The sequence below is a fragment of the Lepisosteus oculatus genome, chromosome 20, assembly GCF_040954835.1.
Source record: "Lepisosteus oculatus isolate fLepOcu1 chromosome 20, fLepOcu1.hap2, whole genome shotgun sequence".
Taxonomy (NCBI): Eukaryota; Metazoa; Chordata; class Actinopteri; order Semionotiformes; family Lepisosteidae; genus Lepisosteus; species Lepisosteus oculatus.
Window position 1 is genome coordinate 11984271 of NC_090715.1, and position 22593 is coordinate 12006863.

At 39.8% G+C, this 22593-nt stretch overlaps 1 protein-coding gene across 6 annotated transcripts in view; it reads right to left on the bottom strand.

The window, feature by feature from the left end:
• Positions 1 to 1360: 1360 nt before the first annotated feature.
• ndrg4 (NDRG family member 4) overlaps positions 1361 to 22593 on the bottom strand; it is a 68654-nt gene continuing 47421 nt past the window's right edge. For 4 of the 6 annotated variants that reach the window (XM_015368053.2, XM_006641181.3, XM_015368055.2 and 1 more), the window contains 12 exons: positions 21054 to 21116; positions 20877 to 20937; positions 20079 to 20165; positions 18350 to 18406; positions 17394 to 17497; positions 16051 to 16107; positions 15517 to 15568; positions 12553 to 12600; positions 12263 to 12298; positions 11873 to 11924; positions 10011 to 10049; positions 1361 to 5932 (listed from right to left, as the gene is read on the bottom strand). In XM_015368053.2, coding sequence (XP_015223539.1) covers positions 5778 to 5932; positions 10011 to 10049; positions 11873 to 11924; positions 12263 to 12298; positions 12553 to 12600; positions 15517 to 15568; positions 16051 to 16107; positions 17394 to 17497; positions 18350 to 18406; positions 20079 to 20165; positions 20877 to 20937; positions 21054 to 21116 — 811 coding nt within the window. In that variant the 3' untranslated portion in view covers positions 1361 to 5777. The remainder of the gene's footprint in view (positions 5933 to 10010; positions 10050 to 11872; positions 11925 to 12262; positions 12299 to 12552; positions 12601 to 15516; positions 15569 to 16050; positions 16108 to 17393; positions 17498 to 18349; positions 18407 to 20078; positions 20166 to 20876; positions 20938 to 21053; positions 21117 to 22593) is intronic. The other 2 variants (XM_015368054.2, XM_069181405.1) reach the window with 1 other exon arrangement.

The following is a 22593-nucleotide window of genomic DNA, read 5'->3' on the forward strand; positions in this document are numbered from 1 at the left end:
CTTCTCCTGCATCCTGCTTCTGTGAGCTGAAGAACCTGGGCAAAGCCTTCCCCTGGCAGACACTGGAGGACATTGACAGAGGAGCTAGCAACTCTCACCAAGGAGCAGGTATCACAGTCAGGAGTGTTGACTGTGTCTGTACTTATAAAATAATATATTTCAATATAAGGTTCATGTCAGAAAACAATTCTTAGATTTAACAGTGAAAACTGCAACCTTAATAATCCTAAAAGCAGGGTCACCTCCTCTAGAGAACAGATATCTAATCCTGGTCCTGGAGAGCTCCAATCCACTGGATGTGGAGGTCTGCTGAAGATATGGATTAATTCCTTTGTGATCAGTTAAAGAACTGATTCATAAAACTGATGACCTTCGAGATCTTTTAGGACTTCTTTTAATCTAAAGAGTTCTCTTAATTCAACATGAATTGCTTGCGGATGTTATAAATCTTTAACCATGGTGACCTACAAGACCAACAGGACTGGGACTCTCGATGACCAAGGGAATCCGCAAGGATCTCTCGGAGGCGAGCACATGGAAATGTAGAAAACGTTCCCAGCAGGTTGTGAGAGGTGTGGCTGGATCGATGGACAGACCTGTTCATGCCCACAGTGGCAGGCACTACCCATGACGTTACAGCACCTCCAAACTTTGAATAAGATTCACAACACTCGCCTCTTAATTCCTCAGATCAGATCATCTAAGATCTTTCACACCTTAAATATACACATACTGTATCTGCATGTTTTCAGCCTGCTTTAGCCCCAGCAAATTTTCTGTATGTCTGTGTTTAGCCATACATTATGACAATACATGACATGCTTGTTAGCAACGAAAATTTTAAAAAGAGAAACAATTTGATTCATCCATGAACAAAGATGTTGGTTAGAATATCACCACAAAGATATGCATACCAGGGTACACTTTTAAAGATCTATTTCAACAAGCAGTTTGTTTTATGAGAGGAACTCCAATGATGACATAAGACATTGCGCAGATCAACTTCTTTATCCTTTTCCTTTTCATGCAAGCCCTCTTAGCCCAGCCAAGCTTTTTAAATGACTGTCTGTGAAACAAATATCCTTTATAAAAGTATTTAAATCAAATATAGTGTTTTCTATTAAGCCCTTTATTTGTCTCTTTTTGACAATATTTTTACACCAACATTTAACAAAGATTGTTGCCAGATAACAGGCACAGAATCCAACACAATAGTGGAAAGCAATGATGGACAAGTGAAAAAATAGATGCTGTCACTTTTCCAGCACATAAAAACCATCACCATATTATCTAGATGCTAAGGAAAGTGATTTTATGTAGGCCACAATCTGTGGATAAATGAGAAGCAGCGAGACATCTGTGTTGACATAAATCTTTTTATTGTTGACTATATTTTATTACATCACCAGTGACACCATTTATATAATACTTCAGAATTATAATTAAGCGATTTACTGTGGCACCTACGTAATGTGGGCTTGATTACAGGTCATAGAGAAACCCACAAAATGGCAAGAGAACAGAACAGCTTATTGCTGAATACAAAAAAACTAAATTATACTATTAATAATTAATAACACCCCACAGGAACAACCGAACCACAGGAGAACACTGGTCATAATATAAAAAAAGAAGGGAAATCAAGGAAGAGGATCAGAAATACTGTATTCATCACAATTTTAAACTTGTACTGAATATGTACCTCAGTTATCGCTCTAAAAATGGCAGGTATCTACAGCGCAATTGCTCAATAAATACAACACTTGATCTCTGGGGGGAAGCACATTTAAAGGTTCTTACAGCACCTGGAGACAATGGACACAGGTTGCACAGCTCAACCAGAGATGTCATCATATCTAACTATACATTCAGCTTTCACTCTGTAGGCTTAAAATAGGACTGCGGTTAAGCTCAGTGGCTAGACTGCTAGGCTGAAAGCAGGCTATGAAAAGAGGGAGCGAGTTTTCTTAGAATTACAGACCACATGCTACACAAACTTAAAGAAAGACAGCCTTAGGTTTTCACTGCCTTCGGATAGAACAGGCCAGGAAGAAACACTATCGTCATAATCCAGTTTCTTTTTCAGAACCTGTTAATATTAGCTTTTAATGCGCTGTGACCCACTGACACCTAGAACATTTTCTTCCCTCTTCTGAAACTCCTTCCTCAGTGTTTGTCATGTATTTCACATTGTATGAAAAGTGACATTGATTTGAATTTCTTTTCCTGAACTTGCTGATGTCTTGGTCATCCAAAACTGCTCAAATACCCACCACCTTTATTGTTTCTTTCTGTGGCTGGAGATCTTGACAGAATGGCCTTACGTTATCACAAGATATCCATGTTCCATCTACACCGACCTTCTCCGCTAGTCTCTCAGCCCTCACTGTAAAAGTAGGAAAAAAGCCATAGTTCTTCCCGCTAATCCACAATGCCACATTCCTGTCAGTCATTCAGCTCATACCACTCAGCCCAGTGCCAATACCTGAGCGAGATAGTCTCTGTTCTTTTCCTCTTTTGTGTTTCCCTTGCCTAAAGAAACATATTGTTCCCAAGCTTATTCCATTTACAGTTTGTGCCTTTTTAGCCCGGAAATGACATGATTAAACTCTTTCTTGTTGTGCTGCCTAAAAAAAACCTAGAAATTGTGACATCTCTGACCAACTGTACTGCATAACCGTATTGCTCAAAATAATAAAACATACATGAGAAATGAATGATTAAAACCTGGAGGAGAAACCGTGTTCCTATGGCGACGCATCTCTGGGCTAGGCTCAGCAGGGGGTTGGAGTACCTTGTAATGAAAAACAAAAGTAGAGGGAGCAACACATCCAGAAACGGAGCAGGGATCTGGAGAATGTGGGAAGGAGACCTGGGGGCTACATGCTCAGCTCACTGTACAGCACAGCAAGCATGAGGAGAAGGAGAAACAGAGGGAAGAAAATGGCTTTGACCATCCAGATGACTTGAATAAAAGATGATTTCAAATATAGTAGATGGGACCCACTTCATTGTAGACACATGACCGTGGGACAGCTCGTTTTTTTAAAGTTAGCCCTCATTTACCAAAGAGAGCAAAGACCATCAAAATAAACGATTTTGGACAGGGCTAAATTTTGAAAGTAGAACACTACCGTTAAAGGTACAGTATGTGTGTATTCAATGTTTGGATTCTGTTAACAAACTATTCCATTTGAGATCCAAATGTATAAACAAAATGAATGTAATGTGAAATTTGGGACCATTTAATTTTCTATCCTACTGTTCAATTTACAGTATGTTTTAGCACTAAAACGTAGTCTTAGTGACCAGGTATATCAAGGCAACAGTAAAGCTAGTATACTGTAGTTCGGCCATGTGAAAACATTTAATTTGAATATCTAAAAGGGTTAATGAAGCAGAAAGTTTCTAGTTTCTGTCACTAAAAAGTGTTCATCCTATAGGTACAGTATGTGAAACTCCCTGTCTGGCTCCTGAAATTAAAGAGAATTGGAAATGATCTGGCTTTGCTTTGAAATAATTTATAGGGATGGTGGATGGATTTTAAGTGAGTAGAGCTGTCTGTTATAGACTATAAGCACACACTGTATATCACAACATTTAGTTTTCTGCATTGGTCCCAACACTAGTTAGGGAATTAAATGCATCCAATCTGATAGCCCTTATAAGGCAATTAATCGTATCTGGGAGAGGTGGGGCACAAGCGATTTGTGGGGAAGTGTCCTACATTCAGAGCTCAGAGCAACAGGCTCTACAAGCCCCACCCCTTACAGACAGCCATTAATCCCCCTCTGTGCTTTGCTGCCAGTTACAGAATAACTGTCTTGGATTTGACATTCAAGCTGACATGAAAAAGTGCTACAAGGAAAAGCCAGTGATACCTGGAAAATTCCTGGGCGCTCATGGAGACATGGCATTTTTTAAAAGTATTCTTCCAAAAGGTAGAAATGATTCCACTTTAGGTGAAAATAACCAGTAGTAAAAGGTGGGTCTCCTCATTAATTTTTCCATTTTGTTCTCCTTTTCAAAATGAATTTTGCTTGTATGGAGAAAGTAATTGTTTTGAAGATAAATTCCAATACACCCCATGAGACTTTCACTGCTTTGGGACTGATTTGTCTTTTTCCTTGTGTAATGGATAATCCTAACAAAATAGATCGTACAGTATGACCAGCCACATCTGTCAAATTGTAATTTTGGTTAAGTTTGAATAGAATATTGCTCAGAGGCCTATAAAGTGATCTGTGAAAATTCAGCATTTACATTGAATTCAGTTCATTTTTATTTTGTCTAGAAGAAAAGTTGTAGGAAACTTTGTCTATGCATAAGAATACTAGGAGATGTCTGTTTGTTTCTTTTAGGCGATCAGCTGCTGTTATGTCCCCACAGTGAAAAGCCCCCGTCTTTACCTCCCCTTTGGTACACGTTATGAAACTGAAGAACACATCAGTGTGGGGACATGGGGCCTGTTATGGACGGAAGCTTTGATATCAAACCTTGTGAGTGTCTGCCTCGGGGCAAATCTTTGTAGCTGGTCTAAGCTGGCGCTGCCACAGCTCCAAAGTCAGTTTTGGTACATGGTAAACGTGATTGTCATTTTAAAGAGACTCTAGAAAGCTGATCGTTGGCCAAAACGCCCCCCATTCGGACCCGCCAGCCTCGGATCGCTTAGTTCTCACTGGCTGATACCATGAAAGCTTTGGTTGTATCATCCAGTCTGCTAGCAGAGACTCCCATAAAATTGGTTTAGGTTTGCAAGGTTATGTCAGTGATTCCAAAGAACAATATGGCTCATGAATATTATGAGTTCATGGCCGAACGCCTTCCCCTACAGTATGCAAGTATAAGCCACTATCCGCCCACGTTTTGAAGATCCACTGGACCAATTGCAGCTATCTAACTTTCTCTAGCTAATATAATTTACTGTCATGTTGATCAGTGAGTCTCCTAAAACCTTTCCCATCGCACGGCCTTCTTGTGTCTCACTATACTTCCAATCACATACTTTGCTTCAGCTGGTCTGAATCATCAAATTATCATCTGAGAATTTTTCGTTCCACCCCACAAGATATTTACAAATTTGAGAATGACAATAAAGGAACACATTTTAGAATTTTGATTGCTTCAATTACTTTCTTCATATGCAAAATGACTGGATTTTCACTGAATTAGTCACAAAGAATGAGTTCATTATTTGGAAGGAATTCACCCCAGGGATGAAGAATTTCCCAGGACCAGGGGCTGAGCCATGGTTAGTCTGTTTGAGAAAGATGGACATGAGGTTGACTACAGAGCCAGAAGAATGCTGTAGGCACGGCCACATGGCAATCCCAAGGGTTGGGCCCACAGTCTCTCCTTCCCATTGTTCAAATCCAGAGGGAAGAACCGAAAAGGCTGCAGAATGACACAGGAACCACCTTCTCAAAAAAGATTCAGAATACTTCAAAAGGCTGAAGGTCAAGTTAACGTTCCCATCCCCCCACAACCATTACACAGGAATTTAACCCACACAGCATATCAGAGAACAGGATCTGGTAATGACAAGCAGGAGGATACACTGCGAAACACAAACGACCATCACGTGAAACCAGCTAGAAACAATGGCTACTGTTCTTAAGTTAAGGAATAGGTTTTGTGTTGAGTTTGCAGAGCGAGGGGAGAAGAGGAGGGGTGGATGGGAAAGAGAGGGATGACTTGCCAAAATGGCGGCCCCACAAGAGTGCCCGTCATCTGCTGAGGCCTCTTTTACTGTCTCTCTGCCGGCCTCCCAGGTGTCTTCAGCAGGACACCTCCATGGTGTGGTTGATCTGGCCCACGCCGTCGCTGCTGTCGGAGTGGGTGCACGGCCGGGCGCGCGAACCGTCCACGGAGCTGGCGCTGGTCAAAGAGGCAGTCCTTGAACGGGCCAGGCGAGTCATGCTGGCCGAGGGCACTAAACGGGAGGGAAAGAGGCAATGGCTGATCCACACTTCCATCGACACCAAGTACTCAAGAAAACAGAAATTGAAATTGGCTTGAGGAGCTGTCGTGGTCCTATTCTGTCGTTGCTGTTTCTACTTGTTTCTGGATATCTGTGTAACTGGGTGATGACACGGATGCAGAGTTGCAAATTAGGTCTTTCCCAGTGAACACCTTTTTCTAAAAACAAAAGAGGTCTAAGAATGCACAATAGGATGAAATCCATCTTTTAAAATTGCCCTCCTACTGTTCCTCTGTACCAGGAGTCTCCAATGCTGGTCCTAGAGAGCCTAAGTCAATCCAGTTATACAGTAGGAAGCCCTTAAATCATCCATTTCTAAAGGCATGGAACATGATCAATTAAACAGTTTCACCTAAGTAATTTAGAGATCATTTGGAACCAAAATCAACATACAGTATCCTTCAGCCTTTAAGTTCAGTAGTTCCCTTCACTGAAACCTTATTTGCTTAATTAACCTAAATAAGTGTTTAAATAACAGGTGATCTAGGGTGACCTTTAAGAATAACTGTATTGGGCCTCTCCAGGACCAGGGCTTGGAGACACCTGCTCTACACTCTCCCAGTTATAGATCACCTTAAAAGATTTTTGTGTGCAAAAGCAAGAAAACGTGCACCACCCCTTTCTTGGCTTTGTCTGTTATAGAGGTTAAAACACGTGAGGTTGTTCCAGAAAGGTAAGAACTTCTTTCTGCAGTCACACACGTACTGTATATTGGGCTTGAGCCATTGGGAACTGATTTACAATTCTTCTGCCTTAAGGGGCACCTTTTCCTTCCATGGCCAACACAATCTCAGGATCCCAATCCTGTTCACCTCCTGATAAAATCCAAATGAATCCTGCATTCCATTACCCTTGACACAACCTCACGTGAAGGTGATCGTGCTGGAAGAATGGAATGAGACTGAGATTGGGCTGGGAATATTCCAAATCCTTGTGAAATACAGAAGCCCAGCACATTATTCTTTGAGGATCTCTAATATTTTGGGTGAGTGTAACTTCAACAATTATTGCCACAATGCCTTATCTGTGAATGTCTGGGTTGTTCAAGCTCAGCTATCTATTTCTCTGGCTTTTTTTCCTTTCTGCAAATCCTCCTCTCTTCTAATACCCTTCAGGTCAATTCACTTCCTCACAGGGAACCACCAACAGGTCCTCTTTGCTTTTTACACATGCTTTCTCAGGATGTTCAGTTAGGAATGATAATACATCCCTTCCTGAAGATACAGTAGCGTGCCATGCCTCCACACAATGTCTCTGTTCATTTCTACAGGATTTAACACATTGCTACTGTCAATTTCAATTTCTGTATAAATATCAGGGACTCTGTCTGGTTTTGTGAGTTAGTGCTTTTTAGATAGAGGAACTGGAGACCTAGAATTCTCCTGCGCTTCCATAAAAAGTACTGTACTTTGAGAACCAAAGTAGGAAGCAAAGCAGACATGCAGTGTGAGGTCATTCCAGTGGAATTGAAAAAGGTGCATAAATAAAAAAACAAGAGATTTAAAGCATCATTAAAGAGGTTTAAAGCATCAGTGGTTAGTTCAGGCCATTTTGTGGAGAATATTAAATATTAGCTCCCTGATCAAAGTGTACATTAGGACAAAATCAAAACAAGTGTTATTGGTGTTATTCACAGACTCTGAAATAGCCCTACACTTGCCTCAATTAATATTAGTTGGTAAAAATTTAATTACAATAAGGGTCTGTGAAACCACTGGCTCTTGTTCTCCAATGTACTGTACACAAAATCTGACTTCTTCAAGGCATTAACTAATTTTATACCACGACAGACAAAGAGGAAGCTTGCAAAATACATTAAAATGTATAAATGTACATTATACTATAAGATTAAACTATAAGATTAAATAAGATTAAACTACATCAAAACTATAAGACAGTTTAATATTTTGGTAGTTTTGTATCATTATCAACTGATCAGTAAAAGACAGCAAAATAGAATGTAGGTTTCAGAATCACTATACATGTAAATCATAAATCAAATTGTTTTTTGCATTTCGTTACTATATTTACAAGCTTAGGACTTTGGGTTTATTGTGTTTCCTTGTTCTTCAAGGGTATAAATATTTCCTTTCATTTGAAGATTACATTTTATTCATTATACACAGAGGGAATATTAAAAGTTAGTTTATTGCTTCTGGGAATTAACACAGTAGAATAGTTAATCTGATCTCTGAAGGTACTTTAATTGGGCTACTTTACTGTAAAAGGGAAACTACTGTACATAGTATAAGATTACTACAGAAACATACTGTAAGCTGAAACAATATTTTACAGTATTTCCCAGCAAAGTCGAAAGTAGTTCAGCACTAGAACCTTAGACTGAGTGCCAGTTATAGGAGTGTTATTTTCCACTTAAGTGATTCTACTATATGATGAGACTAAAATCGTATATCAAGGGTTTACATGCCTCATGTGACTAAAGTCAATGCTATCTGATAACTGGAATTCTAAAGACAATCCCATCACTAAAATTACAAAAACTTAAAGGAGTAGGTACTGTAGGAGCAGCTAAAATATTGTAGAAATGTTTAAATGAGATCCCTTCAGATGTTTGTCAGCCTCTAACACAAAACGGTTCATCTACACAGGAACAATTAAAGTTAGATGGAAGCACAGAAAAAAACAATGATGAGATTGCCAGTGTGCTGTCTGAACATACTGTACAGTACATGAGTCCTGCTGGAGTCCAGATTTAAAGAGGGGAAAATGTTCTTGGTAATTGCAAGATTTAACTAGCTAAACAGATGAGTGCAATTAACTGTTTAATGGATTTTAAGTGTGGGCTCATCTGTTATGCAGGGGTTTGACGCAAGGACAGACATTCTTAATATTATGTTTTATTTTCGCTGTGCAGATTATTCAATATCCTAATGACAAATCTCAAGCACTTTGCATGTGGCTACTCAGTGTTGCTTATGTGCTAGTGTTTTGAAATAGATCTAGTTTTGTCTAGATCTAGTTTAGATCTAGTCAGTTTTGGAGTTCACACTATGTATAAACTCCTTTGGAGCAGATGGTGGAAATCCATGAACATTCGCAAGCTTTTGTAGAATCACTGGATAACAACGGACATGCAGAAGAGCAGAGCATTGACCATAAGGACAGGATAAGTGAAGGTACAGTACACAGTTACAGCTGCAGGCACACAGCGACATTCTGCATGTCAAATTGTTCAATTCACTGGAACATTTTCACTGCCACTTGGACACCGGAGAGTTCAATAATCTTACAAACTGTATCATTGACAAGGACAAAGTGTCTGCAGCTGTAGAACCAATCAATCTATAAATATAATATGTATCTCTTACAAGGAACACTCTCCAGGATTCTGGTGGATAGAAGCATGCAGTCACTATGAATTCTACATGCTAATAGATACAGTAGCTGGATAGATGGATAGATCACCATGCAAGCATATACTGTATGAAGCAACTTTGGGAAAACATTTTACGTCCTTCAAAAATGTAAGTTTCATGTACTGTGTCATAATGACTTTCCACATTTACTGTAACAACAATACTCAAATAAAACCTTCAGCAACGTACTTGAAAAAAAACGAATGGTCATTCAGTCTACTTTAAAGTTTCCAGAAAGTCCTTGTATATTAATGGATTTGCTCTAAATGAAGCAGGTTGAGAACACATACAGTAGAAATTTACTGAGGTCACCTCAAAAGCATAAAAAGAGTTGACTTTCCAGAGGGACCCTGTACCACAAAACAGCCTGACCATGAAAACATCTTGGAAAGAAAACAGGATACAAGTTGGGCTTGGGATATCAGGAACAGATATGTCAGGGGAGATCTTCATTAGGGGCAAACTGACCACTCGGTAGCAAAACAGGCAGATCAACCTCTAGGAAACAGGCTGTGGGAGTTTTAAAAAAAAACATTTCTACAGATGGGAAAATATCTAAGTGTGCATGAATGACAAGAGAGAAAGAAGGAACAAAGGCACTTTCAATGGACAAGGCTGAGGGAACGCGAGGGTTAACAGCAAACAGGAAGTACCTGCTCCTCCACTCAACCTCCGATCCTTTAGATACGCAACTGAGAGAAGGAGGCAGGAAACACAAAGGGCAAGGTTAACACATCTCCCAGTAACACACAACACAAAAAAAACACACACACTGGATACAACAAGATACAGTGTGGGAGGGGGAGGTTAAGGCTGAAACACAAATAATTTTTTATATACTGTATATAAACAGGCACAATTTCAAATCTTGTTTTCCTGCCGGACAGATTGCGATTGTGCCGTTGTGTAGATCATATTTCACAGAGCGGCACACTGGAGCTGATGATTTCCTACGGGTTATCCACACGAATCCACAGGGTCTGGATTCAAACAGCAGAATTGTGAACAAAAGAATAAAAACTGCCGCATAATTAAAAGGTGCTGTATGCGGCATGAAACACTGTCAGACTAAACTGTACAAAGATTTCATTCTCCATCCCTCCTCCAACACTGAGAACAGGGTTGTCAGCTGTGATTACAGCAGTCCACAAATGACACTGTGAGACTGGAGAGAATTAGGGGGATGTCATGATTAACGGGTTTAGTGTGCCACACATATAATTTTGCTCCGGGCATTGTAGAGATACATCTACTGTATGTACAGTAGCTAGTCCATACAGAACAAAAGGAGTCTGGTACAAAGACATCTAGTTTTATAGATGAGACTGATGCCATGAGGTCTTTCAGCAAACTACAAAGAAGGTGGATCCTCAGATCAATTAGCAAATTGCAGCCTTATATTCATGCAACAGCATTTAGCCTGAGGTGTGACAGCACCCCTAACGCTAATGTCAAAAGAAATGAGCTCCATTATATAAAATATGAAACAAATTAATTGTTAAATGTATTGGGTTGTATTAGATAATGCAGGTGAACCAATCTTAGCTTGTCACCATTCTATTAGAAGGTGAGTGAGAGATGCATCACTTCACACCCCAAAGAGCTGAGCTTGCAAAGAGAGGAATGACTCTGAAAAACACCCCCCACTGTTATGATCGACTTGCTCTGATGTAAATTTTTGTTAACTTTTTAGAGTCTCGGTACTCATATGACTGCTTTGTAGCATGATGGAGTTTAAAAGATCAAGGTGAATTAACACAAAAGTTGCAGGAGATTAAGGACTCGTGTTTTGAGGGAACTGCCCTAACCAACAGTATGGTAGAACCATTCAGAACAATGTTCATTGTTTGAGTGAACATTGATGCATTTCTGATTGAGAGCTTTTTGTTAGAGAGACTGAGTATTTATTATGCATTTCTGTTGTTTTGTTTGTTTGTTTCACAAGATTACAGTAAAGGGATTACTGTCTAATCTCATAATGAACAGGGGAAAAGAAAGTGGAAAACGTCATTTCTGCTGTGAATGTCCCCATTTCTCAATCCGCATAAGCACCAGGTGGTCAAATCTGGGGGGAGTGGGGTTGGTCCTGTGGAGCTGCTGCCCAGCTGTCAGTATTTATTTTAAAACTATAACACAAAGGCAATGGTTTGATTTATAATCCAGAGGTCTGATGAAAGGAAAGCAGAGCACTGGAAGACCCCAGAGGGCCACCACCTCAAGCTGTTGTGCGATTGTGTGTTTTCGTGAAAAAGATTTTTCGTTAGGTCTCGGTTTTGAAGGGGGTGTTTAAACAGGCCTGCCAAGGAAATGGGGAAGTTTTTATTAGACAGTGAAACTCTAAATGTGGCTGAGACTGGTTTCTACCAAGTGGAAATGCTGGGAACAGTGAAACTAACAGCTTCACACATACACACATCTCTTTCATGCACCCACATTCACACAAGAAGATATTTGCTGGTCTCTAACGTTTATCTGCTGCCTAAAGCTGGCAGCTTTCCCTGACCCAGGTACTTACTGTATCCCATCCCTTGAAGAAAGTACTTGAAAGCCTCTGTTAGTTTTCCAGGCTGAAAGAGACAATGAAACAACACTGTTGGAAAAAAGGAGCAGAATGTCCATAAATTCCACAGCAAGAGGTGATTGATTCCAGAGTGGAGCAAAACAGTGAGAAACAGACAGTGAACTAGACCTGTTGACCTCCTTTCCCCAAATTCATGGAATCATTTTTTTCTTCATCACTAAAGTAATGTTAAAAATACTGTACTGTATATATTCTACAGTACTATACAAAATCATCAAATTATGTTAAAAAATCTATCATGTAGAGTATAATTGGAAAATATACACAAAATGAAAGTCCACCAGGCACATATCTCACAAGGAAGGAATATAAACGTCGTCTGACCTGGGTGACCTGAGGCAGACCGCCAGAGTCGGCCATCTGTGAAGGAAAAGCAGAACTGGGGTGAGAGGATCTCTGGGATCTTCATAACGGGGTGTGAAGCTTACTCAAGGGGCGCTGAATAACCTGCAGATACTGCATTATCCATGCATTAGTAAGTGTAACTTTATTCAACTACAGTAAAACACTGCAGACAGCAGCACACATACAGTAGATAGCATTACAAAACATAAGGTAGGACCATTTCTGTCTTTCTAAGTCATAGTCATTGCATTCTGCAAGATTTGCATTACCTTCAGGAAAGTGGTATTAGTGGGATCCAGCTTGGAGTTGCATTCAACCTTAAAAAAAAAAACAGATTGCTTGAAATACAGACATCAGTGATCAGCTCTGAAGGCATCTGTGCTCAAATGACAGCTGAAGAAAAGTGCAGTGAGTCCTATTAACCACACAGTTACCCACTCGTTGTATTCTTACCTCATCACAAACATTGAGCACAAGAAAGCAAACACAGTTTTACTGACACTATGTAGGACAATTTCCTAAAAAAACAGTCAAAATTTGAGAATGAAAACAAATCAGTTCTGCCATTGCAATTTTGAATGCGACTGACGTGAATTTAAAAAAAATGTGAGTGCTAGACGCTAGATTTACACACAAACTGATCTTCTGGCTTGAATGAATAGACAATGAATAGCTATATTGACCCCTGAGGAAATTGTAATATATCAGAAAAATGTGTGGACATATCATTTCAATCATTACATTTAAAATCCAGTCAGTTCAAAATGTATTTAAAAAAATGGTGCATTGAATATAATTAAAATAAGTGTCTATGAATAGAGTTCACCAAATTCTGAATTTCTGAATACCATAGAATATTCTGCTGTACATTTGATATTGGCACAGTACAGTACTGTACAGGTATATGTTGTGTTGAAGCTATCGTTTAGCAGACCATTCATGTACAGCATTTACTGTACCTCCAATTAAAATGCTGCCATCGGCCTTCATCCCTAAAATTTCAAACTACTGTACGTGTTATTCCTTAAATTTTAAACATGCCCAAGTACAAGAGCTTGATCAATTATATGTAAGATTAGAAGTGCTACTATAAATGACATGATGGGCACAGAATCTGCAGTTTCTTACTGTACCTGTATACAGTATGTACAGTACATACAGTATTAATCTTATTGTTTCTACTGTAGAGAAAACAAAGAATTGATATACTCCTTACTGTATACTGTATATGATTGAATTGAATAAAAATTCAACGTTAGTTAATTACATTAGATTTCCCCATTTTGCCAATGCCAACATAACTCCAAGTAACAAAGGTAATACACTCTGTTTTTAAAAGACGGATTTCTTTTCTTAATGATGATCAACTGAATAAAAAATGGAGCAAAAAAAGAAAGGAGCTGACAGTTACAGTGAGAATGAAAGAACCACTGTGAGACAGATGTGCATTTTCAGGGTGAGCCTACTTGAATGAGAGGAACAATCAAGATGTTTGTACTGTATTGTACGACACCAGTTTGCTTATTTCACAGTTTATGACAGTGTACTGCTACAGTAGATGCTGGTGTGGGCTCCAGTAACACATGTACGTGCTTCGGAAGAGATGTGGGTCAGGATGGCAGAGGGAGAGGACGGGGGGGGTGGGGGGGGCTAGCCCAGTACCGCAGTCTGCTGCAGTGATGAGTCATCTCTGCTTGCCAGGGGCAGCCAGCTGGCTCCGTGCTGCTGCAGACTCTGCGTCAGCTGGCTGCCTCTCTCCCAGAGCAGGACGCTGCTGGAATTGATATTCCTGCCACACCAGCTGCACAGACAGCCCCCATCTCTGCGGGGGTGACTTTGAAATCCTGTGCGCCTGACCTTCACTTGTCTGCGGCCTTCCGTTTCAGGAGCCTGTTTAAGGCCAGTGAGTGCAGAGATGGACGCTGCCTCATTCACTTGAATAATTTGTTTACCAATACAGCGAGAGATATAAATACTGTATTACATCAAGACTGTGGTGTACTGTCATCTAGACTGCCCTAGTTCCTCTGCAGTCATTAATAATTGTGACTGTCATAAAATACAACACAGAACTGACTTTACGTTGAGTGCAGATTCTGTGTTTTTCTGAATAGGAGAGAGCTATTGTATGTCTATATAAGAATTCTAGAATTTTGCAATAGGGATTTGTAATCTGGAGGTATTTTTTTAAATGACCAACATATTTACAATTGTTAGTTTTAGTTCTGGTAAATTGGTAAATGTGGAAGAAAAGAGACTGTGCTGTGCTAAGGGTTTAAAGAGCTGGAATTTTCATGTCTTTCAGCTGATACCTCTAAGAGAAGCTCGGCACCCTCCTTGATGGACATGTTGTTTTGTGTGTTTTTATACCCATCACTTCTGGCAATTGTCCATCAACTCAGCCTGTCACTTGAAGATGGATGGAGATATCACTCACACCTCCTCCACAATGTGCATCTATTTATGCATTAGAAGCGCCACAAAACTTCCAGTCAAGTTAGTTTCAAATGGAAGACTTTTGTAACCCTTGCTAATGGAACTAAACATTTACAGGTGCTTTACAAGCCTCAGGAGTCGCTGATGAACTGCGATCTGAGCAAACTCTCCCCTGGTAATTCTCAACCCATTGTAGTCTGCCACTATAGAAGATTCAGTCACAGTTGCTAAATGACACCAGTCGCTGGTGAGGGCTGGATTACAGGTCTCAACCTGTGCACATAACAAAAGTCCTGGGCATCTGTTACCCAGGACAACCACAAAACCACCCTGTTAAAAAATTAGGTGTTTCAAAGAAAGAAAGATAAAAAGTTTTTTTTGCGTATGACAGAAAATCCAAACGCAAGATGCAGAAACAAAGCGTTAATGACGCTCTGAAAAAAACAGCTGGAATAAAGGGGAACAAAGTTGAACAAAGTTTTTTTGAAGAAAAAGATTTATGCTCACAAAAGCATAAATATCTTTTGCAGCAAGACCCCATCCAACACTTACTAAGCAGCAATGTGATACATTTGTCAAACAAAAATATTGGTTTGGTGAAAACATCACTTTGACTAATAAAGTAAAAATGCTTTTTTAGCCAGGGGCTTTTTGCCTTTTCTGCAAGGCCACCCTTGAACTCAAAGAGAAGACACACAAAGCCAGCCCCTTATTCATCTCAAATTGAATGATGCCTGTGATATTCCTTAACAGTAGGAGCACTGTTATTGTGAGAAATGACCAGTATTCACACTCACCACTCCTTCTTCAGCTGGGGCATTGTCTCCAACCACCAACATGGCTGGGCACCTGCACAAGGAAAACACAGAAATGAGGGTTTGCTACAGATCTCTCCAATACCTCAGCTATGGTAGACGCGTGGGCTTAGTGATGGTATTAAAGATGTACAGATTTAAAGAGATGATTGCAAAATTTGGAGAGAGGTTATCAGAGGAAAAATGAAGTTTACAGACCTTTCTTAAGTGTATCGTTAAAAAGTGATACATACATTTTTCACCGAACAATATTAAGATGGGAAATGAAGACTAGGAAATCATACCCTTCATCTCATAAAGTACATTATCCTTTTGGAGCTCCTCTACACTTTGAATCCATATACTGTATCTCTACACCTTTCCCCGGGTCTAACTAACACCTAACCATAAATCAAACTGTACCACTCTGTACTGTGAGGAAATCCCAGCAGTGTGGTAACAATTAACTAATTAACAAGACAAGTGGTCTGCTGACGACGTCTATGTGCTACTGTATATGAACACTGAGGCACTCACTGCAGGGTCTTGGCATTGACCACTGTGCCAGGTCTGTTCATCTCCAGGTCTCTGCGGCTGTTTGAAAAAAGACCAGAATGCATTAGTCCCAAACGTGTTATGCAATTTCAGGCTGCACACTACTATAGATAACTGCAGAGTCCATATTTAATGTTCGCTAAGGCACCTGATGCAAACTTTTATGACTACACAGTGTGTACCCCTGTGGTGGCTGTGGTGAGAGGTAAAGAACTTTGACAGGTTTCTGTTCATTCTCCCTTTCAAATACACAGATGCTTAAAGCAATGCAGCAGCCATAATGTAATATTTGCAAGGTTGTGGTCCCTTCTCTTTAATTCAATCTTATAGTGGATGAGGAGAAAAGCATCCTTTGACAATCAGATGCTTCACAGGAAATACCAATGCCACTCATTTCTGCTAAACACAAGTGCCAGCTGCACTCCTCAGTGCAGGAGATCTGCAGGTCTGGAAAGTTAAGAATCAGTCTTAACGTTGGGAGGCAAATCAATCTTTTTGTCAGCTGTAGTATGCGTTCAATAAAATATCACACGTAACCAATGAGCAAAGAAATTACTCTGCAAAATGTAGCTGACAGCTTTTTTGTTAGAAGACTATTTGAATCAGGCAATCCTGTAGCAGTACTTGAAATAATGTGTAGATCCAAAATTGAGAAAAAGGAGGACACAGTAACCTTGTTTCTGACTTGTTCTAGTTCTTATCTGCTGTGTTCAAATATGTGTGTGAAGTGGACAACAATCAGAAATCCCTGTAAATTAGTTTCAGCCAACCCTCGTGAGGCATAGCAATGAATCACAAACCCCATTTTGACCTGGAAATTTGCTGTAAAAACTATGACCACTCAGATCTCAAAAGCAAAAATAGACTGCTGGTCCAGAATGCACCCCACTCTTTGATCTTCAGCAGGACAGCCCCAAATAATGTCACTGGTTTACTGTATCAAACTATAGGATTGTAATAACCACATCACATTACAATCCAGCATATTCATTTCTTCACTACGAGCACTAAAATATATATATTTTTATTAAATAACTTCAGTCTCAAAAAGATAATGTGGAAAATTGGGTTAGCTTCAATTCCCACTCATTCATTTTCAGTCTTAGTCTGAAACTTCTGAAATACTCATGCATAAGTGACTGCTGAATTGATGGGAAAATATACCAATGTTCTTATTTGCAATTAAATCTGAATCATAAGGATCCTAGCCCTATGTAGATAAGCAGCTTTTAAACTAAAGATAATCTTTATTCGACACCAAGCACGTAACAGCAATTTGCATATGGCTTGAAAAATCATTTTCGTGCCCTGAGGCGATGAATTACCTATTGTACATGTTCCAGAAGAGCTGCAGATTAAACTGATTGATGCTGCTCCCAATCTGCTGCCTGTAGCTCTGCACAAGCTCTGTGTTGCTCATCAGCTCCTCCTGTGGACAGAGTGTGTCAGTGTGGGTTCAAACTTCACATTACAGTATGTACCCCAGCAGTACACAGTGACCAAGTGACATCAGCACAGGGTAGATATTAAATACACACAGCACTGCATACTTCTAAATTAATTGTAAAACATTTTAATTATGTACTAGTTCAGAGCTGTACATAGTGGATGTGATGATAATACAAAAAAGTCTGCTTTGTGTCTGTAACTGTATGAACATTCTAATATCATTGAGATTTATGGATTTAAATAAAATCTTAAATGAAATTAGACATATTAGATGTCTTATTAGGAAGTCATATTTCTATTTTATACTAAAATTCTATTAAATTAATATTTTTATAAAAGTAATATTTTATAATATTATGTACAATTCCAGAAATGACCCTGATCAGTCTAATATCGATGTTGATGAGTATGTGAAGAAGTTTGCTAAGCCTACATCTGCATTTTATTTCCTCCACCTACAAAAGAAATCGCAGGAAAAAATCCACTATCTCCTTATACTGTTTAATTGGGCATGTCGCAGCTTTTGTTTGTGATGCAACTATATGACTCTGAATCTTCCAATAAATTAACTGCTGAAATGATTCTTAATTATTTAATTAATCCAGGTGAAGATCGCTTTGATGATGAGGCACTAGCTGGAGCAAATCCTTCCAACTGAACAGAAATGATACAGTTGGTCATCCTAATCTTGCACAATCAGGCTTCTTGCACAGTAAGTGTTGAGATTGTTAGTACATAAAATTTCCTGTGGATTTAGCTTTCTGTTACTGTGCTATACTGCACTGAACTATAAGAGAACCATAGGTTTCATACTATGAAGCACCAGTCTTACCTGGCTGAACAAATGGGACAGAACTGTGTCTGGAAGAGAGCTGGTTAGTCCGGACAGCTGCGGGCAGAGAGCGGGGAACAGGAGAACGTTTGGAATAAGGAAACTAAATTCTGTCATACAGCTAAACAGAAACACCCTCAGTCCACAAGAAAATCAACCTGTGCAATAATCCAGACAGGTCCAACACAGAAGCATAATCAATAATGATTATAGGATAAAACAGAAAAATGCAATTTAATATATTCATCTTGTAAAAATCAGAAGCATCAGACTAATTTGTATCAATGTATCTGTAATTCTAAATATCACAGTTTATGAATATTTGAATAAAAAGCATTGTATGTATTGTAAAAATTCACATTTAACCCTTTTCTGCTATTTCAGGACTTGCAGGACAATTACTAATTACCATAAACTGCATTGGACAAAAACCCCTGACATCATATTTTCGGTATTTTTGGACCATAGTATTAATGTTTTAGGATTTTATTTTAATGCAGTATTCTTCTTTCCTATGTGTGTTTAAATAATAGGGAGCAGCCATTTTGTTCTCAGTTCAACAAAATGGCTGACATCAGCTGTGAAATTTACAGAAGGCTGTAAAATACCAAGACTTGTGCAGCCAGAGAGAAACAATAGCAAAAGGTAAAGCATGACACTTTGTCACTGTGTCTATTTCTGCACTGTATACATATGCTGAAATACCAGACGTGGTGTACCAGCAGGCAGCTGTTGAAATTAATCAACACGATCCAGCAGCGCGATTTAGCAGAAAGATTTTTCAGACACACTGTGGAGGTGGCTAACATGCTCTCTCAACACTATCATAATCTGCACGCATTTAATAATTAAAGAGTCATTGATAAGACAGAGCAAAGCCGGATGAATCTGTGACATAACCCAGACGTGAACTGGTACCATCTTTATCAGGGAGTAAAATGAGTGCCAAGCACTTTACTTCAGTGGTGTTTTCTGAGCTTCTGCTCTGGGACCTTACTTTATCCATCTTCCTGAAGGGTTGAACCATTCCAGATTTCAAAAGGAGCTAACGGAAAAGGGCACAGAAGTCTGGAAATGCCCCGCCAGAACATGAAGCAGGACCCAAAACATATTTTTACACTCTCACATCCAGCTTTATCAGACTTTTCTGGAAATTTCTCTCAGATAAAAGGTCATGAAATGATTCGCTTGCTTAATCAAAGGAAAAGGCCTACTCTCTCCACAGTATACGAAAACATTCGATAGCCTGTAAATATGTTTGCCAGGATTTTTGGCTCCATATTATTAACGTATTGCTTATCCTGGTGAAGGCTGCAGCAAACAGGAGCCTGTCCTGGAGAGGGCACAAGGCAAGACTCATAGCACATGATTGCTCTTCCCTGGTTGGGACAGTTTATGGCCGCCAATCAAAACCTAGTCCACACAGCTTTGGAGCTAGGAGGAAACCAGAGCACCCATCAAAAACACACATGGCCACAGAGGGAACATGCAAACTCCACGCAAACACCCAAGGCCAGAACTGGACCTACTGTATGACCCTGGATCTGGGAGGCTACAATTAGCCTTTCCACTGTTCCTCCTGGTACAAAAGAAATAACGTTTAACCTCATTTTATTTTGATTCTGTGGAGATTGTATGTTATGAGTGTTATGTTTGGATGAAGCCTCCGCTAGATGAACTGCAAGCTGGAAATGCTCTCCTGGTAATGCCAAGAGAAGCCAGAACTGACCTTGGTCGCTGCCCAGTCAATCCAACCCTTCCCATTGGGGTCAATGTTGAGCAGGACCAGGCCCTCCACCAGGTCAGGGAAGATCAGCTACAGGAAGGAGGAGGGAGTGTTACTGTGTCTTATGAGTACATTTATACTAGAGCAGACATACAGTACATCACAGAGCCGTGTCTAAAAACATCATCCCCTTGTCCAGTGTTTATATTAATACTACCCTGGTGTATGTAGATCAGCACAAGGTACTGTTCTACATACAAGCTGTGTTGGTGTCTCCTCGGCCTTGTGCTTTGCACTGTGCTACAGTATGTACAATATTGTTTGTCAAGGCTGCTTATTTTAATATGACAGGGCTCTGGATTTTGCAGCTACCAATGTAAGATAATCTGTGGCAGGCTGGCTCCCTCTCAAGAAAGGGATGTTTTTTATTTATATATACTGTAGATACACATTAACTACAGAAAAGCACTGTCAACATGTGGCAGCATATAAAAAATAATAATAAAAGAAATAAACACAAAAAACTTTGTCAGAAAGAAAGACTACATTGTTCTTAATTTTCTAATACTGGCTCATCGAATAATCCATGTTGTGCTCCTTCTTGCTCTTGTGAAAGTTTACGTTGGTAAATGTACCACAAGAACGTCATTAATTTTGAATTCAGTGAAGTTGTGAAGAGTTACCAGCCTAACAGCACAGTTTACACTAATGTTCTGAACATGCACTGTAGATAGAGCTCGAGACCACAAGGTGAAGTCACATGCTTTTCTAGAGCATCAGAAAAAGGAAGTGCTCACTTACAGCAAACTTAGCCAAGATGTAGGCACCTGCTCCCACACCTATTCCAACAATGCTTTTGAACCTGAAAACCACAAGAGACCCATTTGGTAAATTGCCATTATGCGTTTCATACAATATGTTTTTATTTAAATCTTTCATTGATAAGTGCACAGCGTGGTACCTTTCAACTATACTCACCCAAAGTGCTGGATCACACTGGGTAGCATTCCAGCCAGCTGGTCCATAGTGGGATACTGGTACCTGTGAAGGAGGCATTCAGATTATTCTTAGTTATGAATGATAAGCACAATTGCTAATACTTTTGGTGCACCTTTTTGCGTTATACAGCACGTAGAGAAAAAGAGTCTTTGTGAATAGATCAGTCTGTGGTCAGTGGTACTGGAACCCATTTCCGCCACAGGCTTGTTGGGTGAGGAATGGGGACACAACTGACTAGTCAGAGGAGCTGGCCTCATAAAGAACTGCCCCACACACTGAGGTACTCCGAAAGGGAATTCTTCCTGCCTCTGCCTGTGCTCAGTGCCTGAAGAGGGCCAAGCTCATTACCCAGTGGAGACTGCATCCAGCTCATACTGCACATGTGTGGCCAAGCACATCACAGATAACAGGAGGATATGATGACTAGACATTCACTGTACTCCTGACAATCTGTGGACATGAAGTTCTTCTACCCATTGTCCACTGTCCTCACTGATCTCTATGAAAGCTTTAGAACCAAGTTTAGATTATTTGAAGGAATACAGTACAATCCCATCAATCAGAGCTGATGATTTTGTATCATTGCTGTTTTGCATCTGACAAAGGGCATCCTTACAAAGTAGCATCATGCATGACTCCGGAATAAACTGAACTAGAAAATAGGACATCTTTTTATTAACTTCAAGAAAACAGACAGTCGGGAAGACAAAATGTCAATGAAGAAAATAGCATTTATTCAATGTACTTGTATAGGAGGAATGGAGTGATCTGTTTTTTATGATCATGAGATGCAACCTGATCCAGAGCAATGTAATGTTTCTGTATTGGATGGCTCCGCAAGACTAGACTGTATATTGTAACCACAGCTTGTGGTGTGAAAATCTTTTCGACCTTGAAACCAATTGACACATGTCAAAGAAGCATTAGCACATAGATGAAGGAGGTTAATGGTGCTGAAAATAGTTTTAACAGTCAGTCTCCCTAGCCCATTTGCATTTCATAGGAAGACAATGGTTTTTAGGTGAATAAGATGGGGGGAATATAATGAGTCTCTTTTTGAAAGGCTCTCTGGTGTTTTGTATTTCTGTGTCCCATTTTGAGATTAGACATTTGCATTATTGGTCTATTGAGAAAACCACAGACCTTTCCTACAGACACTTTGAGATATGTCCAAAAACCCTTAACGCACTCTTAGATTTTACAACACCTCCTTCAGATCTTCTAAGAACACTGTACATCTGTGTATTCTGTCACAAGCTTTCATCTGGACAGTCCCAGATTTCTGGGGAATTTTTTAATTTTTCTCCTTCTCATATGGGAGGCTGGGTCCCATAAACTAGAGGTTACTTCCAAAAATGGAGACTGTGCCACAAGTGACCTGTTGTTTAGGACATTGCAGATAGAAAAGCACAGCATGCCTCATACTGGATGAAGTTAACTAGAACAATCGTGGCCAATATCCTTCTCAGTAGGCCTGTATGTCTGTGACACTGTTGTGTCTGGTCTGGGCTCAAGCTAA